General features: G+C 48.9%; 2 protein-coding genes across 8 annotated transcripts in view; one reads left to right on the top strand and one right to left on the bottom strand.

The window, feature by feature from the left end:
• LOC309634365 (putative serine protease 47) overlaps positions 1-17,172 on the top strand; it is a 23,046-nt gene extending 5,874 nt beyond the window's left edge. Inside the window, exons 1-3 of one of the 4 annotated variants that reach the window (XR_014248037.1) lie at positions 6,065-6,195; positions 7,635-7,912; positions 10,840-13,107. Coding sequence is in view for 1 of the 4 variants with exons in the window: in XM_082404319.1 (XP_082260445.1) it covers positions 7,635-7,912; positions 16,701-16,729 (307 nt within the window). In the remaining 3 variants the exon portion in view is untranslated. Of the gene's footprint in view, positions 1-6,064; positions 6,196-7,634; positions 8,078-10,839; positions 13,108-15,877; positions 15,994-16,700 lie in introns of those variants that run through there. The other 3 variants (XM_082404319.1, XR_014248038.1, XR_014248036.1) reach the window with 3 other exon arrangements.
• LOC309634362 (putative serine protease 47) lies at positions 13,119-27,872 on the bottom strand. Of its 4 annotated transcripts, none has more exons than XR_014248025.1 (6): positions 27,727-27,872; positions 26,010-26,287; positions 22,920-23,080; positions 17,502-17,621; positions 17,253-17,420; positions 13,119-13,251 (listed from the first exon to the last, which is right to left on the bottom strand). XR_014248025.1 is itself a non-coding variant. In XM_082404310.1 (5 exons), the coding sequence occupies exons 1-4, from the start codon at positions 27,867-27,869 to the stop codon at positions 17,526-17,528; spliced, it is 678 nt and encodes a 225-aa protein (XP_082260436.1). In that variant the 5' UTR covers positions 27,870-27,872; the 3' UTR covers positions 13,119-13,251; positions 17,502-17,525. The 4 variants fall into 4 exon arrangements, 2 of the variants coding, with proteins under 2 accessions (XP_082260436.1, XP_082260435.1); XR_014248026.1 differs by having other exon boundaries at positions 17,253-17,358; XM_082404310.1 differs by lacking the exon at positions 17,253-17,420.

Below are 27,872 nucleotides of genomic sequence, written 5' to 3'. Positions count from 1 at the left end.
ACCACTGCTCCACCAGGGAAGCCCCCCCATGTAATTTAACACACCAAATGAACCCAATTAGTTTAGGATCTCTCTTTGGGAGGCTCCAGGGGCCCCATGAAGCATCCCAAAGTTAACTGGAAGTCAAAAGAATTTCAATTAGAATTTGATATTTGGGAAATCTGTCAAAAATTTCCAAAAGTTTTAAACCATCCAGTCAAATAGAATCATAGGCTGCTGTGAAACAATTATTCCTTGAGCTAAGGTGAAAAAAAAAAAAAAAAGGATTCCAAAAGTAAATGCAGATCACTTAAAGGCACAGAAACTCACACAATCTGTTATCAAAAGGAGAATTCGAGGAAATCTTTGTTCTCTTATGAGAGAAAGAAACCAAATCCAGTCTTATAATCAGCCTACTCTTGATAAAATCCGGTTACCTAATTAAATTTAATCCAACCTTAGAAAATTCCAACCACATAAAACATTCTCTTCTCAGTGTTCCTTTTCTGCAAATCTTCTGTAACTTTGTGTAGCCATATTTTGTCCCTTCTTTTTTCCATTCAGAAATAACCAGCTGTAGGACAAAATCACATTTTTCCATTTAACGAAATACATTTCCATTCCACATACCTTCTTTTCTGAAAGCACACATCCTACCTTCCTTATGTCACAATGAAATGTCTTTTACATTAGCATTCCCTGATTGGAATATCCCATAAACTCTTGGGAAGATCCCATGTATCTTCCCAAAGCACAATTTCTTTCCTTAATGTGATGTAAGATATGTGTCTAATAAACCCAAACATCCTTACTTTCGCTCTCACAAGAAAACAAAAGTAGGTAAATTTAGACCTGTTTAGCAATTGATGTTCCAATATTTCATCTTATTTGAAACGGCCTGGATACTCAGTGGATTCCCATCATTTAACTTAATTTAGTTTCAAGTTACCAAAATTTGGAGGGACTGTTCTAGATGGACATTTTGAAAACATGATTATTCCCATTGAGTTTACTAAAAAGCTCTTATCCAGTTATATTTACTTAAAAGTTTAATCATATCAGGTTATTTTCCTTGCTAACAGATTTTATCACAGAAACAATGCGCACTTATTGACTTCCAGTAACCCTAGGTAGGATAGAAGTATTATACTTAATGTTGATAATACAGACAGGTCTCTATTAATTAAACCCACAAGCTTAAGCCACACAAGTTAATTTTTACAAAATCAGAGATCTCTTAGTTTTCCTGCTTGAATTTAAAAAGGTCTCTTTTTTTCCCTCAGTCTGGGGGACTACAGATGGATCAGGGAGTCCCTGAGAGTCCAGGCAGAATAGTTACATTGCAAAAGCAGAGGAGAGAGGTGCAAGCCCCTCTCTTCTTTTTTTGTTCTTTAAAATCCCACTATGTAACCCAAGGCTGGAGTCGAGTCTCAGACAATGTGGGATCCGTTTGTATTTCAGGGTTTAAGAGCTTCACCATGCCCACAATGTTAGCAGAGACTTGTAGGAGCAGTTGGACAGACAAAACTCATAAAACAAAGATACCAATGACAAAAACTTAGACACAAACAAGAAGTTTTCAGGATAAAGGGGATGGGAGTGCAGGTATAAGGACCAAGGGAGAGGTAAAGGGAGGAGGGACAGAAAAGACTGTAAAAGAGAAAGAGAAAGAGAGAGAGATTGCCATTTCAACCTGACCCTGCAGTTGTCTCTTCAGGCACCAACCTGCAAGCTTTCAGAAAGGGCCACTGAAGGAGGGTGCACCCTGTCCACTGCCCACCGGGGTGATCGAGCCTGGAAACCAGACAGTTGTATTTCATCTGTAGGAACCTAACCCACAGGTGGGACTCTCACCCATGCATACACCAGTTTATAGAAATCTGCTGTAGCACTGCAGCAAAGGGTCCCAGGTCCCAGCCTGTCTCAAAAGTGGGGGGAAAGATAAGAGACATACAGAAAACAAATACCAAAGTGGAAAATGTAATTCCAACCATATCAATAATCACATTGAATGTGAATAGATGAAACAAAGTTAAAGACAAAGATTGATAGACCATATTTGAAAAACAAGGTCCTTAAAATATAGTCTCTAAGAAGTGGAGGAAAGAAAGGTGGGAAGGAAAGAAGGGAAAAAGAAAAAAAAGAAGGTAGGAGAGAAAGAAGAAATTAAAGGCACCCAACTTTAAATGGCAGAATTAGAACTTTTATTACAGAGGACATGATCCTATGTGTTAGAAAACACCAATGATCCCACCAAAACAAAATACAACAAAACAAAACAGACTAGAATGAATAAACAAGTTTAAGAAGGTCACAGGAAACATTTCTTATAAAAATAAATTTCATTTCTATATACTGAGTACAAAAATATGAAAAGGAAATTAACAAAATGATTTCATTCACAGTAGCATGGAAAAGAATAAAATACTTAGAAATAAATTTAATAAAGAGCTGCAAGATCTGTACCCTGAAAACTACAAAACATTGCTGAGAGAAATTAAAGATTTATATAAACAGAAACATTTCTTGTTCATAGATCAGGAGACTTCATATTATCAAGAAAGCAATTCTCGGACTTCCCTGGTGGTGCAGTGGTTAAGAATCCTCCTGCCAATGCAGGGGACACAGGTTCGAGCTCTGGTCCAGGAAGATCCCACATGTCCCGGAGCAACTAAGCCCATGAGGCACAACTACAAGCCAGCGCTCTAAAGACGGTGAGCCACAGCTACTGAGCCGTGTGCCACAACTACTAAAGCCCACGTGCCTAGAGCCCATGCTCCACAACAAGAAAAGCCACCACAATGAGAAGCCTGCACGTTGCAACCAAGAGTAGCCCCCACTCACCACAACTAGAGAAAGCCCACACGCAGCAACGAAGACACAAAGCAACCAAAATTAGATAAATAAATAAATAAATAAATAAATTTTTAAGTAAAAAAAAGAAAGCAATTCTCCTCAAATTGATCTATAAATTCAATGCAGTCCCTGTGAATATTCTAGCAGGCTCTTTTTGTGTAGAATTTGACAGCTGATCCTAAAATTCATATGGAAAGGCAAAAGATGCAGAATAGCCTAAACAGTTTGGCAAAAGAATAAAGCTGGAGAACTTTCACCACCTGACGTCAAATTTTACTATAATACATATTAATCTAGACAGTGGGTTTCAGGCACAAGGAAAGGAATACAGTTCAATGGCACAGAATTAAGAGTCCAGAAATAAAACAATTTTTATTATGAATTGATTTTCAACAGAGGTCCCAAGACAATTCAATACAAGAAAGACTAACCTTTCTTTTTTTAACCAAGGAAAGGTGCAGGGATAAATGGATATCCACAGGAAAAACCCAAAGCAAAGAAACAGAAACTTACATCACACTAGACAAAAATGAACTAAAACTTGATCACAGATCCACATGTAAGAAACAACCCCTAACATTTCTCAAAGAAAACATAGAAGAAACTCTTCATGATCTATTAGATATAACATCAAAAACATGATCCATACAAGAAAAGATTAGTAAATTAGACTTCATCAAAATTAAAAACTTTTGCTCTTTGAGCACCACTGTTGAAAGAATGAATAAACAAGCTACAGACTTGGAGAAAATCTTGCAAATCACATATCTGATAAAGAACGGGATCTTGCCGTTTGCAACAACATGGATGGACCATGAGGGTATTATGTTAAGTGAAGTACGTCAGACAAAGGCAAGTACTGTATGATTACACTTATATATGCAATCTAAAAAATAAAACAAATGAAGAAACCTAACAAAACAGAGACAGAGTTATAGATACAGAGAACAAACAGGTGCTTGCCAGACGGGAGAGTGTTGGGGGAAAGAAAGCAACAGGTGAGGGAGATGAAGAGGTACAAAATTTCAGTTGCAAAATAAATGAGTATGAAATGTACACTGTGGGGAATATAGTCAATAATTATGTGATATATTTGTATGGTGACATATCATAACTATACTTACCATTTTGAAATGTACAGAAATAACCAATCACTATGTTGTGTAACAGGAACTAACATAGCATTTCATTGTACATCAATTCTACTTCAAAAACAAACAAATTCATAGGAAAGGAGATCGGATTTGTGGTTACCAGAGGCCGGAGATTGGGGGAGGGAGAACTGGTTAGCTGCAGTCAAAGGTACAAACTCCCAGTTATGCGATAAATAAGTACTAGGGATGTAATGGACAACATGATAAATATAATTAACACTGCCGTATGTTATACATGACAGTTGATAGAGTAAATCCTAAGAGTTCTCATCACAAGGAAAAATTTTTTTTTCCATTTCTTTAATTTTGTATCTATGTGGGATGATGGATGTTCACTAAATTTATTCTGATGATCATTTCATGATGCATGGAAGTCAAATCATTATGCTATACACCTTAAGCTTAAAAAAATTTAAAAAAAGAAAGAATGGACCTCAGTTAATATAATGTCTCAATATTGGCTCACTAGTTGTGATAAATGTGCCATAGTAATATAAGATCTTAATATTAGGGGAAAGTGGGTGAGGGGGATCTTGGAACTCCTTGTACTGTCTTTGCAACTTTTTCATAAATCTAAAACAAAAAGTTTATTTAAATATAAATAAATAAATAAATTTTTAAAAATGTACAGAAAATCATTGAATTGTCCCTTGTATAATAATAAGTGAACTTCATGGTATATAAATTATATCTTAGTAGAGTTGTTTAAAAGGTTATGAAGAAGGTCAGTGTGGGCTGAGGGCTGGGCTGAGGCGGGGTCAGGGCAAGGTCAGGCAGGGCCAGGCTGGGGTCAGGCGGGAGTCAGCAACCCTGGCAATGGGCACGGAGGCGTGGATCGCCCAAGGCCGAGGCCAGCCTGTGGCCCTTCTCTGGCTGCTGCTGCTGCCCGTGGCCACCCTGGAGCTGCGAGGGTCCCCGGCCACGGCCACGGCCGCCCCCGGCTGGGCTCCAGGCGCGGGCGGAGCGGTGGAGGGCAGCGCTCCGACTCCGGAAGCGCAGCGGTTGGCCCCGGGAGCCACAGGTGCGTTGGGGCCTCTGTTGAGGGCTGAAACGGCCTAAACTGCAGGGCCTGAGGGGGCCGGCTGTGACCAGGGCCTGGGTGCCCTGAGTCACTGAATTTCATCTTTTCTCTGCCCTGGCCAGCAACCGGGCAGCCCAGAGACCCCCTCAACACAGGTGGGTCACCGACTCCCCACTGTGGAGCCTCTGGGTGGGAAGTGCCTCTGTGGGACTGTGGGACCTCTGTGGGACTGTGGAAGTGGGGACATAGCAGGGTCTGACCCTGAGGCTGGGTGGCTGGGTGGAGGAAAGCACCAGGACTGATGAACGAGTGGCCCTGAGTCCGGGGCCGCGGGTCTCATTCCCCTCCGTGAGGCCCTGGGAGCGCAGGCCCTAGACCAAGATGCCCGCTCTCAGGGGGCCTGGGCACACCCCCTGCCCTCCCAGGTGTGAGTCCTAGAGCCAGGGCTGTCTTCATTAGCCCACTCCCTCTTCTTTTAGAAATGTAGAATCCTGAGTCAGAGAGGGGGAATGACTTTCCCCAGCTCACACAGCACCACAGACTGCAAATCTCCCTCCCTAAGACACCGGGGTGACATGGAGGAGGCACAGGCCCTTAGAAGCCATGATCTTGAGCAAGTAATGTGGGCAACTTCTGAGACCTTTAGCTCTTTGATCTACAAGAGTAGGCATTGAGGTGTGCTAGTTGAGGGAAATAAGGTCTGTGACGTGCCCAGCCCTTGGCAGCCTCACTCGGGGATGTCCTTCTCCCTGGAGATGCTGCTGTGAGCTGCTGTGGCTACCTTAGGTCCCCCCTTGCCCCATCCCACCAGACCTCTGGGTCCTCATCCCCACAGGGCTTGCTCTGTCCAGTTCTCAGGGGCAGCCAGTGAAAGTAGAGTCCAGGTAGCGCTGTCATTTTGGCTAGGCCACTGGACGCTTGGCCTTGGTTTTCCCATCTATGAAGTGGACGGGGCCTTCCTGGTAGTGGCATTTGGGGTACTACTAGTGTCTCTATCGTAGGTGGCAGGGGAGTCTGCACAGTGTGCGGGAAGCCCAAGGTGATGGGGAAGATCTACGGTGGCCAGGACGTGGCGGCTGGCCAGTGGCCATGGCAGGCCAGCTTGCAGTACCAGGGCTCGCACGTCTGTGGAGCTGTCCTCATTAACTCTCACTGGGTCGTTTCCACTGCCCACTGCTTTCTGAAGTAAGTCCTCCTTCCAGGGTGCCAGCACAGGCACTGGCAGGCGAGGGGGACATGGGGGAAGAGGAGAAGAGGGGTGATGGACATCCCACGTCAGCTCCTCTGGGCTTTTCTCTGGGGCAGTCTGTGGCCTTCAGGTGCATGTCATTCCTGCCTTTGGCCTGTGTACCCTCCACCTGGACTGGCCTCCTTGCTCACCTGCTCAGACCCGCCTCATGCTCTGCCATCAGCCCCTGTGCCTGTCTTTCAACACAGATGTGCCTCAGGAGAGTGGCAGTGTCCGTCCTGGCTGCCGTGCGGTGTGGACCCATCTCAGATCACAGCTTCCTCTGAACGTCCCCACATTTCCAGGTGTCAGATTCTAGGCGGGGACCTGGGGCCGCGTGTCTGGCCAGCAGCTGGGCAATTCTTCTTATTCCTCCCGCACAACTGTGTGCCCAGGAGGAGTCATGGCCGCCGGTGTGCGTTGTGGGGAGCCACGGTGCCAGGCTGCACAGGAGGGAATTGGGGCTCCCTGGGAGAGTGACATTGCTGCTCAGGGGTCTAATTCCCCTGGCCGTCCTGGGCCTGGCTCAGTGCCTGGGTCTGAACAGATGCGGAGGGGTCCCCAGGGAGTTGGGGCATCACAGCCCAGGTCTGGGAGCTGGAACTTTCGGAGCTTAGAGTCCTATTGGCGCCTACTCCATACGACGATCCATGCAAGCCCCTTTGTGACATCAGGGGTGGCAAGTCCCCACCTCACCCTGTCTCCATCCTGTCACAAGAGAAGGCCCAACATGGGTGAGAAGGGCAGATGCATGGGCTGGGGGTTCCGGAGAAGGGCTATGCAGAGCGAGGGGCTTGCTGGAGGGGAAGGGTTTGGGCAAGGGGAGCATGAGGGGGTCTCCAGGTGGATGAGCCGTGCAAACAGTCAGGGAGGTGGGAAGTTTCAGCACCTGTGTTCAGGGAACAAGGCAAGGCTCTGTTTCCTGCACTCATTTGCTCATTTATTTAACAAATCTTTTGTGAGTCCTTATAACTAAGTGGAGAAGCAGCCCTTGGGCAGGAAGGTGTTTAAAGAAAGGAGAGGTCAGGAAGAGTGTGGGGCCAGAAGGTAGACTGTAGGGAGTCTTGGGAAGGGTAAAGTTAGAGCTGGGATTGAGCCAGAACTCCTCCTGTGTACAGTCAAAGACCTTCATTTGATACGCCACCAACGATCTTTCCAGCACAAGGATTCAATGCTCCTCTGATTCTAGTGTGTGATGGAGAAGCCGTGTGTCTGAGGTTGTAAGTAGAATAGCAATTAGCCCCAAGAAAGAAGGACTCCTGAACGCTAGAAATGGGGAGATAAAAGCTGTCTAGCATCATGTGGGGTAGAGGCCTGTGGGCAGTTAGATGAGGATGCAGGGAAAGAGCTAGCCCACACGCAGAGACGACGGTGACAATGTGCCCTCTTCCTCCAGAAAATCTCACGCCCCGGAGAACTACCGGGTTCTGTTAGGAAGCACCCAGCTGCACCAGCACACCCAGCACACCCGAGAGATGTCACTGAGCCGGATTATCATGCACCCAGACTTTGAGAAGTTACATCCCTTCGGGAGTGACATAGCCATGTTGCAGCTGCTCTTTCCTGTGAATTTCACCTCCTACATCATCCCCGCCTGCCTCCCAGTCCCTGGCATGCAGCTACCCAGTAACTCATCCTGCTGGATAACTGGCTGGGGGATGCTCAACGAGGAAAGTGAGAGGGTGTAGGAGAGTCGGGTTGGGGGCAGATGAGGGTGGGGAGGAGGAAGGGGAGAAGGACAAAGGAGGGAAGAAGGGAGGTGTGGCTCCTCCTGAGGGGTCCCCAAGCAAAGAGGCACTGGACCCTGGCCCACTAAGCGTCATTTCTAGAGGAGTGGACCATTCTAGGTCTAGTTCTGCAAGTGTGTGACTGTAAAGCTTCAGTGTTCCCTAAGTGCAAAGGTTTACACTGGAAGTCTGGGAATCTTTGACTTTTGGAATCAAGATTCTGGGTTCTTGAAGTCTTTCTGGTTCTGGATTCCAAGGTTTTAATCAACCATGGATCTGAGATGACTTGATTCAACTCAAAGGTCATGCTTGGGGCCTGGTCCATTGCAGGCCACTGACAAACAAACACCCTGATTTCCCATTGCCGTAAGAGGAGCTTAGGAAAAGTGGAAGGAAAACACACGTACGACTTCTGACCTCTGAGCCTGCCTGATGAAGTTAGAATGATTATGACTTGAGAGTGTTTCACTCTCTGAACCTCACTTTGCTCTTCTCCCAACGCAGCTCAGCTATCTACTTCGGAAGCTTGTTAGGTGCACTGCATAACGCAGGAAAAAAATTATGTTTTTTAAGATTGAAAGAGGAGAAATGTAGGCAAAGACTTATGAGCCAGAGTCTTTATTAAAGAAAGGAGTATTTATGGTTGGGGGAAATGCTTATGGTGCAACATTAAGGGGAAAAAGAATATATATTTTAATTATTTGTAGGGTCATAATTTGGTACCGTGTTTCTCAACAGAGGTGCTACAGGCATTTTGAACAGACCCTGTCTTCATTGCGTGGGATGTGCCAGCATCCCTGGCCCTTGCCTACTAGTATGTCATGAACACTCCCTAATCATAGGACAAACAACCAGGTTCCCAGCATCCTCACACCACATACACAACACATACACACCACACATACACCACATTTCTCACACACACACACACACACACACACACAGACTGTCCCTCCTTGAGGACAGAAACCCTGTCTTTCTTGTTTTAATATCCCAGCCTGTGGCCCGGGCAGGGCCAGGCACCTTGTAGGTACCCCACTGCTGCCACCCTGGTCCTATAGACCATAATTGCTTGCCTGTACCTCCAGACTGGTCTCTGAGATCCCACCCTGTGTGCTATACTTTAGTCTCCACATAGCTGTCTGAGTGTTTTCTTTAAAGCAGGAGTCATGCCAGTTCCCTGCTCATTACCCTCAGTGCCTTCTCATTTATACCTAGAAAAAAGTCGTAACTCCCTGCCTTGGCTCTCAGGCCCTGTGTAATGTTGGCCCCAATTCCTCTCTGCTCATCTCCTACTACATCCCTCACCCACACCATCCCAGCCAGCAGGCCTCCTTCCTGCTTGAAAACGCCAAGGCCTTTGCCACCTCAGGGCCTTCACCTTGGCTGCCTCCCTGGCCTCACTTGCTCTCCCTGCTAACCTTGGCATGACTCACTTCTTTACATGTACAACTCAGCTGCTCCTCTGAGGAGTTTTACTTGATCATATGAGCTAAAACAGGCAACCTCTAATAGCATATGTCCCTGTTTTATTTCCTTTACACCACTTATTAGATCTAAAACAATTCTACTTATTTACTTCATTTACCCTGTTGATACAAAAAGCTCAGCTTCCCTGTACACCAGTGCTAAATAGAATCTTGGAGACAGAGTTTTGGGTGAAGTAGAAAAGGATAGCTTTATTACTTTGCCAGGCAAACGGGGACACAGTGGGCTCCTGCCTCGAAAAACTGTGTCTCTACTTGGAGAGGATAGTGAGAAGTTTCATAGTAATGGTTCAAAGAGGGCATGATCAGCTCTTGGACGTTCTGCTGATGAGGTGGGGGTGAGGTAAGTAAGAGTCAGCATCATCAACCTTCAGGTTCCAACTGGTCTGGGGTCTACATGCTTGTGGGCAGCACACCATTGTTAATCATTAACTTCTCCCACCTGGAGGGGGTTTCAGTATCTGCAAAACAGCTCAAAGAAATTGTTTTCTATATCCATTGTTGGGGAGCCAGGACCTTGCCCCAAGGCTGCACTGTGTTTCTCTTGACTGTTTCTCACTGGTCTCGCATCCCCTCCCTTCCCTGATTAACAACTGCTTGAATCTGCCCGTTGGAACTCAGAGAAGGTCATGGAGGCTGAATGAAGTCTATTTCCTGTAATCAAAGAAATGGGGGACACAGAAAGCCTTTGTGCCCAGGAGCCCCTCAGGGCCCTGCTCGGTATCCCTGTCTCCCCCAACTAAGAATGTTCCTGTGTATCATTAGTGTCTAAAAGGTACTGAACACAAGGACAGAGGAATAAATGAGTGATTGGATGAGAGGGTGGATGGGTGAAGGGTAGGTGGGAGGATGAGTGGGTGGAAGGAAAGATGGATGGGTGGGTGAAAGGATGGTAGGCAGAGATAGTTGGAGTGAGTGGAGATGGATCAAAAGATGGGTAAATGGGCAAATGGATGGAAGCGTGAGTGGATGAATGGGACATGAGGAAAGAGGAAAGATAGGTAGATGGATAGAGGAATTGGTGGATGGATGGAAAGGTTAATGATAGACAAATGGAGAGCGGATGGGATGGTCTGTGAAAGGGTAGGTAGGTTGGTGAATGGTTGCTAAGCACCACTGAGTGGCATGTGTTGGTGGGATTTGCCTTTTTCCTTTGTAGAATAGGAGAGGTGTGGTCTATTGTTATGAGGGAGGTGGAGGGAATAGGATGAGTTTGGAAAAGTTTGAGAAAAGGGGGAGGGCTTACTAGGCATAGGTAGAAGACTGAAACAGTGCTGAAGGCTCAACTGTGCTGAGAAAAGTCCATGTTGAAGTGGTGAACAGTAAGGCAGAGTAGCCTGTAGCTAAGCCACAGCACCCTTCACTGATTTCCTCCTTATCCTCGCAGCGCCTCTGCTCGAACCCTTCCATCTCCAGGAGGGTAAGGTGGGCTTCATTGAGAACAAGTTTTGTAATATATTTTACGGACTTAGAAAAGGCAAGAACTTCTCCGTGCATGAGGACATGCTGTGTGCTGGGGACTTCTCGACAGGAAAGGCCATCTGCCAAGTGAGTAAGGTCATTTCTGTTCTTCCCTTGCCTGTTCTCAGGGCCTCAGTTTCCCTAGGGGAGGGGCTGTGTTGCCTCTACTGTCTTTGTGGAGACCCCTGGGACTTCCCATTTCCTCCCTCCACATGTCTTCCTGGGCTCAATTCCTTGGCAGTGTCCCCCAGGATAGCCCCTTCCTAAGCCCCTTGCACATAAGGGCATCTACTGGCAGCACCCTCAAACAGCATCTTTTTATGAGGCATACCTTAAAGTTTTTATTTAAGTATAACATACATACAAAAGAATCTATTCATGCTGTTTTCATAAGTTGGATGAACTTTCACATAGTTACGCAACAGATGACCAATACCCCAGAGGTCCCACTCACACCTCCTTCCTATCACCAACACCCAACAGAAACCGCCGTCTTCACTTTTGACAACTTAGATTAGATTCTGAATATTCCATAAATAGAATTTATTTCCAGTTGTCAATCTTTCGTGTCTTTATATTTGTGAGATTCATCCAAACTGTTAAATGTAGTTATAGTTTGTTGAGTCTTATTGCTCTACAGGACTCTATTGTGTGAATTGAATTCTATGATCAGTTCTACTCTTGATGGGTATTTTAGAGGTTTCCAAGTTTTTCATTTCATTTCACTTCCAAATATTTTATCTTCTATTTCACAGAAACCCTTGAGTAGAATTGTTGAATTAAAAGGTATGTGTATATTCAGCTTTGGCAGATATTTCCTAACAACATCTCCAAAGTGGTTGCACTTCATTCCAGCAGTGGATGCGAGTTTAATATTTATTTATTTTATTTATTTATTTTCCTTATTTTTTTTTTGCTGTGTCGTGTCTTAGTTGCACCACAAGGGATCTTTGCTGAGGCATGCGAGATCTTTCGTTATGGTGCGCGGTCTCCTCCGGTTTCTCTCTGGTTGTGGTTCTCAGGCTTCTCTCTAGTTGTCGTGTGTGGGTTTTCTCTCTCTAGCTGTTGTGCGTGGGGCTCCGGAGTGCATGGGCTCTGTAGTTGTGGCATGCAGGTTCTCTTGAGGCGCACGAGCTCATTAGTTGCGGCACGCTGGCTTAGTTGCCCCACGGCATTTGGAATCTTAGTTCCTCAACCAGGGATTGAACCTGCGTCCCCTGCATTGGAAGACAGATTTTTTACCACTGGATCACTAGGGAAGTCCTGGATGAGAGTTTATATCCTCGCCAACACTTTGCACTTTCCATCTTTTCTCATTTTGATAGCTTATGGTGGTTTGCATGTCCCTGATGACAAGTTAAATGTACTTTCATATGTTTATTGTCATTGGATATCTTCTCTAAAGTTTCCCTTCAAGATTTTCCCCCCTCTCACTTTTCTGTTGGGTTGTCTTCTTTTCCTTTAGGGGCTCTTTGTGTATTTTTACATATTACAGGTATGAGTCCACTGTTGGATATTTGAATTGTAAACATTTCTTTCCTCTCTCTGTAATGCCCAATTTTAGAGGTGGGCAAACAGGTCCGGAGAGGGAAAGTAGCTACCCTAAAATAAGGCAGCACAACCTGGTCCCCCGTATTCTGACCCCAAGCCTAACCTGACCTCCACCATATCCGCCTCAGGGCCCAGCCTCCCAAGCTGGCATCATGTGCGGAGCTCTTGCATAGATGGCATTGTGGAGTGGAGGGGAGAGCATTAGGGTTCTGGAGTTAGAGACACTGCTCTGCCCTGAAGGTCTTTTCACTTTCTGAGCCCATGTCCTCATTTATACTGTAGGATTCTGAGGCCTCCTTCATGGGATTGTCGAAAGGATGGTGTAGTGGGTTGGATAGTGTCCCCTACATTTGTAACCATCTGGAGTCTCAGAAAGTGACCTGATTTGGAAATAGGTCTTTGCAGATGTGATTAGCTAAGAATCTCGAGATGAAACCATTTTGAGTTTAGAGTGGGCTGAGGGATAGACAGAGAGGTACTTGATTTCAGACTTCTGGTTTCCAGAACTGTGAGAAGAGAAATTTCTGTTGTTTTTATAGTGACCCAGTTTGTGGTAATATGCTTTGGCACCCCAGGAAATGCACACAGGAGGGATGGGATGCGCCTGGTCCTTGAGAAGGCCTCACGGACAGCTGTTTGCACGGCCGCCCAGTGGAGCTGCTGAGCCAGAGGGAAGAAGCTCGGCCACCTGCCCTCCTGGTAGGAGGTAGACCCAGCTTTCTTGGTTCCCAGTGCACAACCCATGGCTGTCTGGCTTGGGCCGTTGTTCTCACAGAGTCAGCTGCACCTGCAGGTGAAATAAAAGGGCTGAGTCCTCCGAGTCCCCATCTGGCTGTCACCGTAGACCTCCCTTCCAGACTGCAGAGGTCATGGCCATGGAGTTCAGGGCCGGAGCCCTTTGCCTGCTTGCCTGCTGGACATCCATTCTGCCTCTTGACCCCACCCCCTCTCGTTTCTCCCCAGGCTGAGGACACCATTGAGCTGGACACCCAGGAGCCCCAGCACATGGCCCCTCCTGCCCCCCTTAGCCTTTCAGTCACCACAGCCTGTCTGAGAGGTTCCATCTAGATTCATCTTCTGTCACATGCCTGCTCTGGTCCCCAATCTCCAACCGGGGCTCTCTTCTCTCACTGAAGTGCCCTCCCCAAGCACAGGACACCCAGAAACAAGTCTGAGGAGAGACAGACCCCAGGAGCACTCAGTGCTCAGACTGTGGGGCAGGACAGACCTGGGTCCAGTCTTCAGTCTGTAATGTAGTGATTACGACCTTCGATAACCCATGAAATGGGGCTGCTAACGGCCTCCACTTAATAAGGTCCTTATAGAAGATTCAGTACTGTGCCTGGCATTCAGTAGGTGCTTAACACCTGCTGGCTTTCAATCTCCTGGCCTGGTCTGCCTCCCTCTATCTGGATTGTACCTGTTCTTCTGGGCCTGTCTTAGACCTGTCCTCTCACCCAAGGTAGAATTCATTGCTCTGGCCCTGCCCAACACACACACACACACACTGTTTGCTGCGTGTCTTCAGTAGTGCAAAGTGCAGCTCACTTTGCGTGGGATACATTAGTGTTGGGCCTTCCTCTGCCTTCTGAGAACTCCCCAGGGGCTAGGAGGCTATTGGAGCCCTTCCCATCTCCCTCGGACTGGCCCAGAATCCATCATAATATAGACAACCACATGGCTCTTCTGCACGAATCCCTGAGGCCTGGAGTGGACAGGGACCAGGCCTTCCCCTGGTCAATCAATCAAACAGCTTGGGGTGGGTACACTGTGGGGAGGGCCAAGGGCACCCCAGCTAGGGAGCACAGAGGGGAAGAGCCGAGGTGATGATGGCACATTCCCAATCTCCAAGAAGACCCCATGTATGACTTTCTTGGGTCTGTGGTGACAAATCACCTCAAAGTGGGTGGCTAAAACAACAGAACTTTATTCTCTTACATTTCTGGAGGTCAAAAGTCTAAAGTCAAGGTGTTGGCCAGGCTGGTTCCTTCTGGAGACTCTAGGGGAGAATGTTTTCTTGCTTTTGCTAGCTTTTTCGAGGCCGCCAGCATTCCTTGGCTCATGGCCCCTTCCTCTGTCCCCAAAGCACATTGCTCCTACCTCTGCTTCTGTCATCACATCTCCTCCTCTGACTCTGACCTCCTGCCTCCCTCTTTCCTCATGAGAATCTTTCTGATTACATCGGGTCCACCCAGATAATCCAGGATAGTCTTCCTATCTCAAGATGCTCAACTCCATCACAGCTGCAGAGTCCCTTTTGCCACGTAAGGTAACATAGCCAAAGGGTCCAGTGATGAGGATGGGCATCTTTGAGGGTTACTTTTGGCCAGCTACACCATGTACCCTTCTCTCTCCTTCAAGCCGCCACTTCCCCCACCCCCTCCTCAGCTGGAGATCTTCTCATTTCACTGAGAACGCCAAAGCAATCAATCAGCCTAGAGCCCATTCATCTTGCCAGCCCCACCCTAGCATCTTCCATCTCTCCTGAGCCTCATGGCCCATCCCAGCCAGTCTGTCCTGGAGCTCTGGGTGCCCAAAGGCTCTCCTGCTCCACGTCTTCTGTCTCCCTCTTTCCTGGCTCCTGTGTAAACGTGCAACAGCACTCTCCCGCCTGCAATTGCCCAGTTTCTCTGCCTTCCTTCCCCAAAAGACTCACAGCAGCACTGAATCTAACCCACTCCACCCAGGAGTGTCGCCAATGTGCCACCAGAGCCACATGACCAACATCCCCAAGAGCCTGTTCTTGCCAGAGCCACCTGTGGACCTGAGTCCTCCTCTCACTCAGCACTTCAGCAAGTCTCACTCCCATTTCCTGGGCACCAGGACTAGCCAGCTACTCTGCTGTGCACCTGGTCCCCTCCCCTCCCACCTCTAAATGCTGGAGACCCCAGGGCTCCGTGCTCAGCCTGCTGCTTCCCCTCTGCAGTTCCTCCCTGGTTGGTGAGAAAGGCTCAGATTTGAAAGGTCCTGTTGCCTCCTTCAACATATTGCCCCAAATCTGACTGTTTCTTACTGCCCTGGCCCCTCCCCATCAGTAATCTCTCACCTTCCCTCCTGTAGCTACCTCGCAACTGGTTCATTCTCCACACAGCACCAGAGTGATCCAGGTGCTAGACATAACCTAGACAGTTCTCCATGGGGGTCAATTCTAACACCCCACCATAAGGCCCTGTGACCCCATGTCCCATCTATCCTGCTTGCTCTGCACACATCACTGCTCTTCCTCCCCCCCACCTGGCTCAACCCTCCTCTCCTTGTCTGCACTTACTGCTCCCCCTTCTCCTGCATCAGAAAGTTAGGTTGTTTCTTGCCTGGAGTCTCAGCACAGGAAAGCTTTGTGCCTCCACCCTATGAAGTGCCCTTCCCTTCCTGTCCTGTCCCTTCCATGACTTGTTTCCACATGTCACATCTGACAATGGCAGGCTAATTGGCTTATTTACAAAAGCACCGCAAAAGAGGAGGCTTGTCATTTCACCGCTGTGCCCAAAGGCGGAGGCTGCCCTGGATGCTGGATGTGCGTGTTGGACCGGTGAGTGGAGGAGCAGCAGGCGTGGCTACGGCCCCCGCTCCCCCACCCCCACCCCCAAGGATGGGACCTTCGCTTTGGCTGATGAGTGAGGGGATTTCCAAGCAGATTGTCCTGCCCTGACAGCATTTTAGGACTCCAGCAGCTTTCTGGGGACCCCCATCTTCTCCCCGAGCAAAACAGGCTGCCTCCACCACGCCTGGGTATGGGCATTTTCTGAAAATGTTCAACCAAGAAGTTGAGAGAAAAATTAAAGGCCTAACTAAATGAATGAAAAAGGAGGAGGACCCACGTGGGCACATGCTGCTGCAGTTCAGGGTATTGCAAGAGCTGGGGACTGACGCAGCTTTAGCTGGCCAGGCTTTCCTCACAGAGCAGCTCTCTTGGGCCCTATGGTGCAGCTGCCCCTTCTCGGCCTTGGATAGTGCCCGTCCCGGACCACCAGGACCTCGCTGGGCACAGAGGCCCACATGTTGATAGGTTTAGATCAGTGATGGTCCCGAGGGTCAATCAGGAACGTCCTGTAGCGCGATTCCTCTGCCTGCCCGCATGGCCTAACAGGGCTGCTCGGCAGTGGGACGCTGGTGTTGGGACTTTCACAGAGGTGCACCTGAGTGAGCCTGGATGGCAGAGACTCATAAGCCCACCTTGCTACCTGGTCTTCTCAGACCTGGCTCAGTCACCCACATGAACTCCCATCTCTTTCCTAGGGCGATTCCGGGGGGCCCCTCGTCTGTGACTTCGCCAGTGCCTGGGTTCTGATGGGGCTGTCCAGCTGGGGCTTTGACTGCCGTCATCCCATTTACCCCAGCATCTTCACCAACGTCACCTACTTCACCGACTGGATCGTCGAGATCCAGAGACTCACACCTCTCCCTGAGCCCACATCCGCTCCCCCTCAGGCCCTGTTTCCATACCAGACTCTGCAGGCTGCGGGCTCGCCTGGGCCTGGCACAGCCTTTGTGCCTCCACAGAGCTGGCCCCTGCTGTTGTTCATGCTTGGGGCCGTATGGAAAGCCCTGCAGTGATCCCCCAAGCCCCTCTGCTCTTGCTCTCTGCCTCAGGGCCCAGTCTCCTCGCTGAAACCTTCTGCCTCTCCCCTCCCACAGCCCCATCACCTTTCAGTGGTCCCTTCTTCGCTTTCCTGTCCAACTGCTGCCACCCCACAAACCAAGCATGAAAAAAACAAATACAAACTAATGAAAGAGTCATCTTGTTCCTGTCTTGGGGCCCTATTGCCCGCCGTGATCCTCAGCACTCACCCTTTCCCTTGAGGTCTGTTGTCTGACTCCGTGGACAAGGAAACAGGACCGGGCAGGGAGACTATCCCAGGAGGAAAGCAGGAGTGAGGACACTGAAGGAGTCCAGCTGGGGAGAGAGAAAGGTGTCTTCACTTGCAGACACCACTCCTGCCATGGGGGTGCACAGGCCTTCAGAGGAAGGATATGTCAGCTCCAGCTGCCATAACAAATACCACAGGCAATGTGGCTTAAACAACAGGAATTTATCACCTCACAGTTCTGGAGCCCAGAAGTCTAAAGTCTCTCTCCTTGGCTGATAGATGGCCATCTTCTCCCTGTGTCCTCACATTGTCTTCCCTCTGTGTGTTTCTGTGTCCAAATTCTCCCTTCCTATAACGGCACCAATCATATTGGATTAGGGGCTACCCTAACGACCTCATGTTAACTCAATTATCTCTTTAAAAGCTCTACTCCAAATAAAGTCACATTCTGGGGACTTCTCTGGAGATCCGGGGTTTAAGACTCCACGTTTCTATTGCGTTGGGCACGGGTTCCATCCCTGGTAGGGGAACTAAGATCCCACATGCCGCATGGTGCAACCAAAAAAAAAAATGTCACATTCTGAGGTACTGGGGTTAGGACTTCAACATATGTATTTTGGGGGGGGGGGCGCATAATTCAGCCTTTAATAGGAAGTAAGACATTTTGCCAGGTGTCTGTAGTACAAGGGAGTAAGGATCTTTCCCAAAGTAAAGAACCGTCACTCGTGGGATATGGAGGAACAAGGACCAGCTCCCCACGGAGGTAGAGGGAAGTTCCCAGAGTGCGGGACAATTGAGTTGGACTGGAGTACATGACCCAGGCCTTGAGGATGGGGCTTCCAGCCTGCAGCATAGAGGGCTGTTGAATGTGGCGGGTCTAGCAGAGTGAGTGGGAAAGAGAGAGAGGAGGCCCGAAGCCAGGCTGTGAGCTGAGGTGCAGGCTGGCAGTCCTCAGACCTCTGCTCCTAGAGTCGACTTCCAGCACCCTCCTCACCCACCCCCATGCTCCCGCTCTCCACAGTCCGAAGGGGCCCAACTCACTGCCCCCCAAGCCCACATGACACTGCTCTCTTCTGTGTAGGAGCCCAGGCCAGCCTGGCCCAAGATGTCCACAGACCTCCAGCAGTTGGAGCCTGGTGTCTCCTTTCTGCTTAGCTGACTCAGGACTTAGTGGCCTGGCAATAAGCCTTGAAGCAATGCTCTAGTCATCCTTCCTACCAATATGCCTGACACAGAGTCCTTGTGCAGCCATCGGGATCCCAGGAGGCCTCGCAATGCACCCGCCCCAGCCTTCCTAACCCATGGTAATGTGGTAAATTTCCCATTTAGCTCATATCCAATATGGACTAGATGCCATTCAAAGGGTTCAGTGGAAGTTCTTTCCAATCCTGGCATTGCCCAAATATCCTGAACCCTCACTGGCAGGTGAGCACAGATGGACTCGTATGCACATGAACACTGGGATGCCACTGGCTGGAGCCAGGACCCTGCACAGGAACTCCCTTCCCAAGATGATCTTGGGAGGCCTCAAGAAAGTGTCTTCCCAGCGTCCACACCTGTCTAGGCATTGCCGCACTCCCTGCCTCTGGCCATCCCTCTGGCTGGAGCTCTACCACTGAGGTACCCCCACACCTAGCAGGAGAGCCTTTGGACACCCAGAGCTCCAGGACAGACTGGCTGGGATGGGCCATGAGGCTCAGGAGAGATGGAAGATGCTAGGGTGGGGCTGGCAAGATGAATGGGCTCTAGGCTGATTGATTGCTTTGGCGTTCTCAGTGAAATGAGAAGATCTCCAGCTGAGGAGGGGGTGGGGGAAGTGGCGGCTTGAAGGAGAGAGAAGGGTACATGGTGTAGCTGGCCAAAAGTAACCCTCAAAGATGCCCATCCTCATCACTGGACCCTTTGGCTATGTTACCTTACGTGGCAAAAGGGACTCTGCAGCTGTGATGGAGTTGAGCATCTTGAAATAGGAAGACTATCCTGGATTATCTGGGTGGACCCAATGTAATCAGAAAGATTCTCATGAGGAAAGAGGGAGGCAGGAGGTCAGAGTCAGAGGAGGAGATGTGATGACAGAAGCAGAGGTAGGAGCAATGTGCTTTGGGGTCAGAGGAAGGGGCCATGAGCCAAGGAATGCTGGTGGCCTCGAAAAAGCTAGCAAAAGCAAGAAAACATTCTCCCCTAGAGTCTCCAGAAGGAACCAGCCTGGCCAACACCTTGACTTTAGACTTTTGACCTCCAGAAATGTAAGAGAATAAAGTTCTGTTGTTTTAGCCACCCACTTTGAGGTGATTTGTCACCGCAGACCCAAGAAAGTCATACACGGGGTCTTCTTGGAGATTGGGAATGTGCCATCATCACCTCAGCTCTTCCCCTCTGTGCTCCCTAGCTGGGGTGCCCTTGGCCCTCCCCACAGTGTACCCACACCAAGCTGTTCAAGGCCAGGGGAAGGCCTGGTCCCTGTCCACTCCAGGCCTCAGGGATTCGTGCAGATGAGCCATGTGGTTGTCTATATTATAATGGATTCTGGGCCAGTCCGAGGGAGATGGGAAGGGCTCCAATAGCCTCCTAGCCCCTGGGGAGTTCTCAGAAGGCAGAGGAAGGCCCAACACTAATGTATCCCATGCAAAGTGAGCTGCACTTTGCACTACTGAAGACACGCAGCAAACAGTGTGTGTGTGTGTGTGTGTGTGTTGGGCAGGGCCAGAGCAATGAATTCTACCTTGGGTGAGAGGACAGGTCTAAGACAGGCCCAGAAGAACAGGTACAATCCAGATAGAGGGAGGCAGACCAGGCCAGGAGATTGAAAGCCAGCAGGTGTTAAGCACCTACTGAATGCCAGGCACAGTACTGAATCTTCTATAAGGACCTTATTAAGTGGAGGCCATTAGCAACCCCATTTCACAGGTTATCTAAGGTCATAATCACTACATTACAGACTGAAGACTGGACCCAGGTCTGTCCTGCCCCACAGTCTGAGCACTGAGTGCTCCTGGGGTCTGTCTCTCCTCAGACTTGTTTCTGGGTGTCCTGTGCTTGGGGAGGGCACTTCAGTGAGAGAAGAGAGCCCCGGTTGGAGGTTGGGGACCAGAGCAGGCATGTGACAGAAGATGAATCTAGATGGAACCTCTCAGACAGGCTGTGGTGACTGAAAGGCTAAGGGGGGCAGGAGGGGCCATGTGCTGGGGCTCCTGGGTGTCCAGCTCAATGGTGTCCTCAGCCTGGGGAGAAACGAGAGGGGGTGGGGTCAAGAGGCAGAATGGATGTCCAGCAGGCAAGCAGGCAAAGGGCTCCGGCCCTGAACTCCATGGCCATGACCTCTGCAGTCTGGAAGGGAGGTCTACGGTGACAGCCAGATGGGGACTCGGGGGACTCAGCCCTTTACTTCACCTGCAGGTGCAGCTGACTCTGTGAGAACAACGGCCCAAGCCAGACAGCCATGGGTTGTGCACTGGGAACCAAGAAAGTTGGGTCTACCTCCTACCAGGAGGGCAGGTGGCCGAGCTTCTTCCCTCTGGCTCAGCAGCTCCACTGGGCTGCCGTGCAAACAGCTGTCCGTGAGGCCTTCTCAAGGACCAGGCGCATCCCATCCCTCCTGTGTGCATTTCCTGGGGTGCCAAAGCATATTACCACAAACTGGGTAACTATAAAAACAACAGAAATTTCTCTTCTCACAGTTCTGGAAACCAGAAGTCTGAAATTAAGTACCTCTCTGTCTATCCCTCAGCCCACTCTAAACTCAAAATGGTTTCATCTCGAGATTCTTAGCTAATCACATCTGCAAAGACCTATTTCCAAATCAGGTCACTTTCTGAGACTCCAGATGGTTACAAATGTAGGGGACACTATCCAACCCACTACACCATCCTTTCGACAATCCCGTGAAGGAGGCCTCAGAATCCTACAGTATAAATGAGGACATGGGCTCAGAAAGTGAAAAGACCTTCAGGGCAGAGCAGTGTCTCTAACTCCAGAACCCTAATGCTCTCCCCTCCACTCCACAATGCCATCTATGCAAGAGCTCCGCACATGATGCCAGCTTGGGAGGCTGGGCCCTGAGGCGGATATGGTGGAGGTCAGGTTAGGCTTGGGGTCAGAATACGGGGGACCAGGTTGTGCTGCCTTATTTTAGGGTAGCTACTTTCCCTCTCCGGACCTGTTTGCCCACCTCTAAAATTGGGCATTACAGAGAGAGGAAAGAAATGTTTACAATTCAAATATCCAACAGTGGACTCATACCTGTAATATGTAAAAATACACAAAGAGCCCCTAAAGGAAAAGAAGACAACCCAACAGAAAAGTGAGAGGGGGGAAAATCTTGAAGGGAAACTTTAGAGAAGATATCCAATGACAATAAACATATGAAAGTACATTTAACTTGTCATCAGGGACATGCAAACCACCATAAGCTATCAAAATGAGAAAAGATGGAAAGTGCAAAGTGTTGGCGAGGATATAAACTCTCATCCAGGACTTCCCTAGTGATCCAGTGGTAAAAAATCTGTCTTCCAATGCAGGGGACGCAGGTTCAATCCCTGGTTGAGGAACTAAGATTCCAAATGCCGTGGGGCAACTAAGCCAGCGTGCCGCAACTAATGAGCTCGTGCGCCTCAAGAGAACCTGCATGCCACAACTACAGAGCCCATGCACTCCGGAGCCCCACGCACAACAGCTAGAGAGAGAAAACCCACACACGACAACTAGAGAGAAGCCTGAGAACCACAACCAGAGAGAAACCGGAGGAGACCGCGCACCATAACGAAAGATCTCGCATGCCTCAGCAAAGATCCCTTGTGGTGCAACTAAGACACGACACAGCAAAAAAAAAATAAGGAAAATAAATAAATAAAATAAATAAATATTAAACTCGCATCCACTGCTGGAATGAAGTGCAACCACTTTGGAGATGTTGTTAGGAAATATCTGCCAAAGCTGAATATACACATACCTTTTAATTCAACAATTCTACTCAAGGGTTTCTGTGAAATAGAAGATAAAATATTTGGAAGTGAAATGAAATGAAAAACTTGGAAACCTCTAAAATACCCATCAAGAGTAGAACTGATCATAGAATTCAATTCACACAATAGAGTCCTGTAGAGCAATAAGACTCAACAAACTATAACTACATTTAACAGTTTGGATGAATCTCACAAATATAAAGACACGAAAGATTGACAACTGGAAATAAATTCTATTTATGGAATATTCAGAATCTAATCTAAGTTGTCAAAAGTGAAGACGGCGGTTTCTGTTGGGTGTTGGTGATAGGAAGGAGGTGTGAGTGGGACCTCTGGGGTATTGGTCATCTGTTGCGTAACTATGTGAAAGTTCATCCAACTTATGAAAACAGCATGAATAGATTCTTTTGTATGTATGTTATACTTAAATAAAAACTTTAAGGTATGCCTCATAAAAAGATGCTGTTTGAGGGTGCTGCCAGTAGATGCCCTTATGTGCAAGGGGCTTAGGAAGGGGCTATCCTGGGGGACACTGCCAAGGAATTGAGCCCAGGAAGACATGTGGAGGGAGGAAATGGGAAGTCCCAGGGGTCTCCACAAAGACAGTAGAGGCAACACAGCCCCTCCCCTAGGGAAACTGAGGCCCTGAGAACAGGCAAGGGAAGAACAGAAATGACCTTACTCACTTGGCAGATGGCCTTTCCTGTCGAGAAGTCCCCAGCACACAGCATGTCCTCATGCACGGAGAAGTTCTTGCCTTTTCTAAGTCCGTAAAATATATTACAAAACTTGTTCTCAATGAAGCCCACCTTACCCTCCTGGAGATGGAAGGGTTCGAGCAGAGGCGCTGCGAGGATAAGGAGGAAATCAGTGAAGGGTGCTGTGGCTTAGCTACAGGCTACTCTGCCTTACTGTTCACCACTTCAACATGGACTTTTCTCAGCACAGTTGAGCCTTCAGCACTGTTTCAGTCTTCTACCTATGCCTAGTAAGCCCTCCCCCTTTTCTCAAACTTTTCCAAACTCATCCTATTCCCTCCACCTCCCTCATAACAATAGACCACACCTCTCCTATTCTACAAAGGAAAAAGGCAAATCCCACCAACACATGCCACTCAGTGGTGCTTAGCAACCATTCACCAACCTACCTACCCTTTCACAGACCATCCCATCCGCTCTCCATTTGTCTATCATTAACCTTTCCATCCATCCACCAATTCCTCTATCCATCTACCTATCTTTCCTCTTTCCTCATGTCCCATTCATCCACTCACGCTTCCATCCATTTGCCCATTTACCCATCTTTTGATCCATCTCCACTCACTCCAACTATCTCTGCCTACCATCCTTTCACCCACCCATCCATCTTTCCTTCCACCCACTCATCCTCCCACCTACCCTTCACCCATCCACCCTCTCATCCAATCACTCATTTATTCCTCTGTCCTTGTGTTCAGTACCTTTTAGACACTAATGATACACAGGAACATTCTTAGTTGGGGGAGACAGGGATACCGAGCAGGGCCCTGAGGGGCTCCTGGGCACAAAGGCTTTCTGTGTCCCCCATTTCTTTGATTACAGGAAATAGACTTCATTCAGCCTCCATGACCTTCTCTGAGTTCCAACGGGCAGATTCAAGCAGTTGTTAATCAGGGAAGGGAGGGGATGCGAGACCAGTGAGAAACAGTCAAGAGAAACACAGTGCAGCCTTGGGGCAAGGTCCTGGCTCCCCAACAATGGATATAGAAAACAATTTCTTTGAGCTGTTTTGCAGATACTGAAACCCCCTCCAGGTGGGAGAAGTTAATGATTAACAATGGTGTGCTGCCCACAAGCATGTAGACCCCAGACCAGTTGGAACCTGAAGGTTGATGATGCTGACTCTTACTTACCTCACCCCCACCTCATCAGCAGAACGTCCAAGAGCTGATCATGCCCTCTTTGAACCATTACTATGAAACTTCTCACTATCCTCTCCAAGTAGAGACACAGTTTTTCGAGGCAGGAGCCCACTGTGTCCCCGTTTGCCTGGCAAAGTAATAAAGCTATCCTTTTCTACTTCACCCAAAACTCTGTCTCCAAGATTCTATTTAGCACTGGTGTACAGGGAAGCTGAGCTTTTTGTATCAACAGGGTAAATGAAGTAAATAAGTAGAATTGTTTTAGATCTAATAAGTGGTGTAAAGGAAATAAAACAGGGACATATGCTATTAGAAGTTGCCTGTTTTAGCTCATATGATCAAGTAAAACTCCTCAGAGGAGCAGCTGAGTTGTACATGTAAAGAAGTGAGTCATGCCAAGGTTAGCAGGGAGAGCGAGTGAGGCCAGGGAGGCAGCCAAGGTGAAGGCCCTGAGGTGGCAAAGGCCTTGGCGTTTTCAAGCAGGAAGGAGGCCTGCTGGCTGGGATGGTGTGGGTGAGGGATGTAGTAGGAGATGAGCAGAGAGGAATTGGGGCCAACATTACACAGGGCCTGAGAGCCAAGGCAGGGAGTTATGACTTTTTTCTAGGTATAAATGAGAAGGCACTGAGGGTAATGAGCAGGGAACTGGCATGACTCCTGCTTTAAAGAAAACACTCAGACAGCTATGTGGAGACTAAAGTATAGCACACAGGGTGGGATCTCAGAGACCAGTCTGGAGGTACAGGCAAGCAATTATGGTCTATAGGACCAGGGTGGCAGCAGTGGGGTACCTACAAGGTGCCTGGCCCTGCCCGGGCCACAGGCTGGGATATTAAAACAAGAAAGACAGGGTTTCTGTCCTCAAGGAGGAACAGTCTGTGTGTGTGTGTTTGTGTGTGTGTGTGTGAGAAATGTGGTGTATGTGTGGTGTGTATGTGTTGTGTATGTGGTGTGAGAATGCTGGGAACCTGGTTGTTTGTCCTATGATTAGGGAGTGTTCATGACATACTAGTAGGCAAGGGCCAGGGATGCTGGCACATCCCACGCAATGAAGACAGGGTCTGTTCAAAATGCCTGTAGCACCTCTGTTGAGAAACACGGTACCAAATTATGACCCTACAAATAATTAAAATATATATTCTTTTTCCCCTTAATGTTGCACCATAAGCATTTCCCCCAACCATAAATACTCCTTTCTTTAATAAAGACTCTGGCTCATAAGTCTTTGCCTACATTTCTCCTCTTTCAATCTTAAAAAACATAATTTTTTTCCTGCGTTATGCAGTGCACCTAACAAGCTTCCGAAGTAGATAGCTGAGCTGCGTTGGGAGAAGAGCAAAGTGAGGTTCAGAGAGTGAAACACTCTCAAGTCATAATCATTCTAACTTCATCAGGCAGGCTCAGAGGTCAGAAGTCGTACGTGTGTTTTCCTTCCACTTTTCCTAAGCTCCTCTTACGGCAATGGGAAATCAGGGTGTTTGTTTGTCAGTGGCCTGCAATGGACCAGGCCCCAAGCATGACCTTTGAGTTGAATCAAGTCATCTCAGATCCATGGTTGATTAAAACCTTGGAATCCAGAACCAGAAAGACTTCAAGAACCCAGAATCTTGATTCCAAAAGTCAAAGATTCCCAGACTTCCAGTGTAAACCTTTGCACTTAGGGAACACTGAAGCTTTACAGTCACACACTTGCAGAACTAGACCTAGAATGGTCCACTCCTCTAGAAATGACGCTTAGTGGGCCAGGGTCCAGTGCCTCTTTGCTTGGGGACCCCTCAGGAGGAGCCACACCTCCCTTCTTCCCTCCTTTGTCCTTCTCCCCTTCCTCCTCCCCACCCTCATCTGCCCCCAACCCGACTCTCCTACACCCTCTCACTTTCCTCGTTGAGCATCCCCCAGCCAGTTATCCAGCAGGATGAGTTACTGGGTAGCTGCATGCCAGGGACTGGGAGGCAGGCGGGGATGATGTAGGAGGTGAAATTCACAGGAAAGAGCAGCTGCAACATGGCTATGTCACTCCCGAAGGGATGTAACTTCTCAAAGTCTGGGTGCATGATAATCCGGCTCAGTGACATCTCTCGGGTGTGCTGGGTGTGCTGGTGCAGCTGGGTGCTTCCTAACAGAACCCGGTAGTTCTCCGGGGCGTGAGATTTTCTGGAGGAAGAGGGCACATTGTCACCGTCGTCTCTGCGTGTGGGCTAGCTCTTTCCCTGCATCCTCATCTAACTGCCCACAGGCCTCTACCCCACATGATGCTAGACAGCTTTTATCTCCCCATTTCTAGCGTTCAGGAGTCCTTCTTTCTTGGGGCTAATTGCTATTCTACTTACAACCTCAGACACACAGCTTCTCCATCACACACTAGAATCAGAGGAGCATTGAATCCTTGTGCTGGAAAGATCGTTGGTGGCGTATCAAATGAAGGTCTTTGATTGTACACAGGAGGAGTTCTGGCTCAATCCCAGCTCTAACTTTACCCTTCCCAAGACTCCCTACAGTCCACCTTCTGGCCCCACACTCTTCCTGACCTCTCCTTTCTTTAAACACCTTCCTGCCCAAGGGCTGCTTCTCCACTTAGTTATAAGGACTCACAAAAGATTTGTTAAATAAATGAGCAAATGAGTGCAGGAAACAGAGCCTTGCCTTGTTCCCTGAACACAGGTGCTGAAACTCCCCACCTCCCTGACTGTTTGCACGGCTCATCCACCTGGAGACCCCCTCATGCTCCCCTTGCCCAAACCCTTCCCCTCCAGCAAGCCCCTCGCTCTGCATAGCCCTTCTCCGGAACCCCCAGCCCATGCATCTGCCCTTCTCACCCATGTTGGGCCTTCTCTTGTGACAGGATGGAGACAGGGTGAGGTGGGGACTTGCCACCCCTGATGTCACAAAGGGGCTTGCATGGATCGTCGTATGGAGTAGGCGCCAATAGGACTCTAAGCTCCGAAAGTTCCAGCTCCCAGACCTGGGCTGTGATGCCCCAACTCCCTGGGGACCCCTCCGCATCTGTTCAGACCCAGGCACTGAGCCAGGCCCAGGACGGCCAGGGGAATTAGACCCCTGAGCAGCAATGTCACTCTCCCAGGGAGCCCCAATTCCCTCCTGTGCAGCCTGGCACCGTGGCTCCCCACAACGCACACCGGCGGCCATGACTCCTCCTGGGCACACAGTTGTGCAGGAGGAATAAGAAGAATTGCCCAGCTGCTGGCCAGACACGCGGCCCCAGGTCCCCGCCTAGAATCTGACACCTGGAAATGTGGGGACGTTCAGAGGAAGCTGTGATCGGAGATGGGTCCACACCGCACGGCAGCCAGGACGGACACTGCCACTCTCCTGAGGCACATCTGTGTTGAAAGACAGGCACAGGGGCGGATGGCTGAGCATGAGGCGGGTCTGAGCAGGTGAGCAAGGAGGCCAGTCCAGGTGGAGGGTACACAGGCCAAAGGCAGGAATGACATGCACCTGAAGGCCACAGACTGCCCCAGAGAAAAGCCCAGAGGAGCTGACGTGGGGTGCCCATCACCCCTCTTCTCCTCTTCCCCCATGTCCCCCCCGCCTGCCAGTGCCTGTGCTGGCACCCTGGAAGGAGGACTTACTTCAGAAAGCAGTGGGCAGTGGAAACGACCCAGTGAGAGTTAATGAGGACAGCTCCACAGACGTGCGAGCCCTGGTACTGCAAGCTGGCCTGCCATGGCCACTGGCCAGCCGCCACGTCCTGGCCACCGTAGATCTTCCCCATCAC

This window comes from Balaenoptera borealis, assembly GCF_965194805.1.
Source record: "Balaenoptera borealis genome assembly, chromosome: 8".
In the NCBI taxonomy this organism is placed as follows: domain Eukaryota; kingdom Metazoa; phylum Chordata; class Mammalia; order Artiodactyla; family Balaenopteridae; genus Balaenoptera; species Balaenoptera borealis.
Note: the sequence above shows the minus strand (reverse complement) of the source record. Positions and strands in the feature narration are given on the sequence as shown.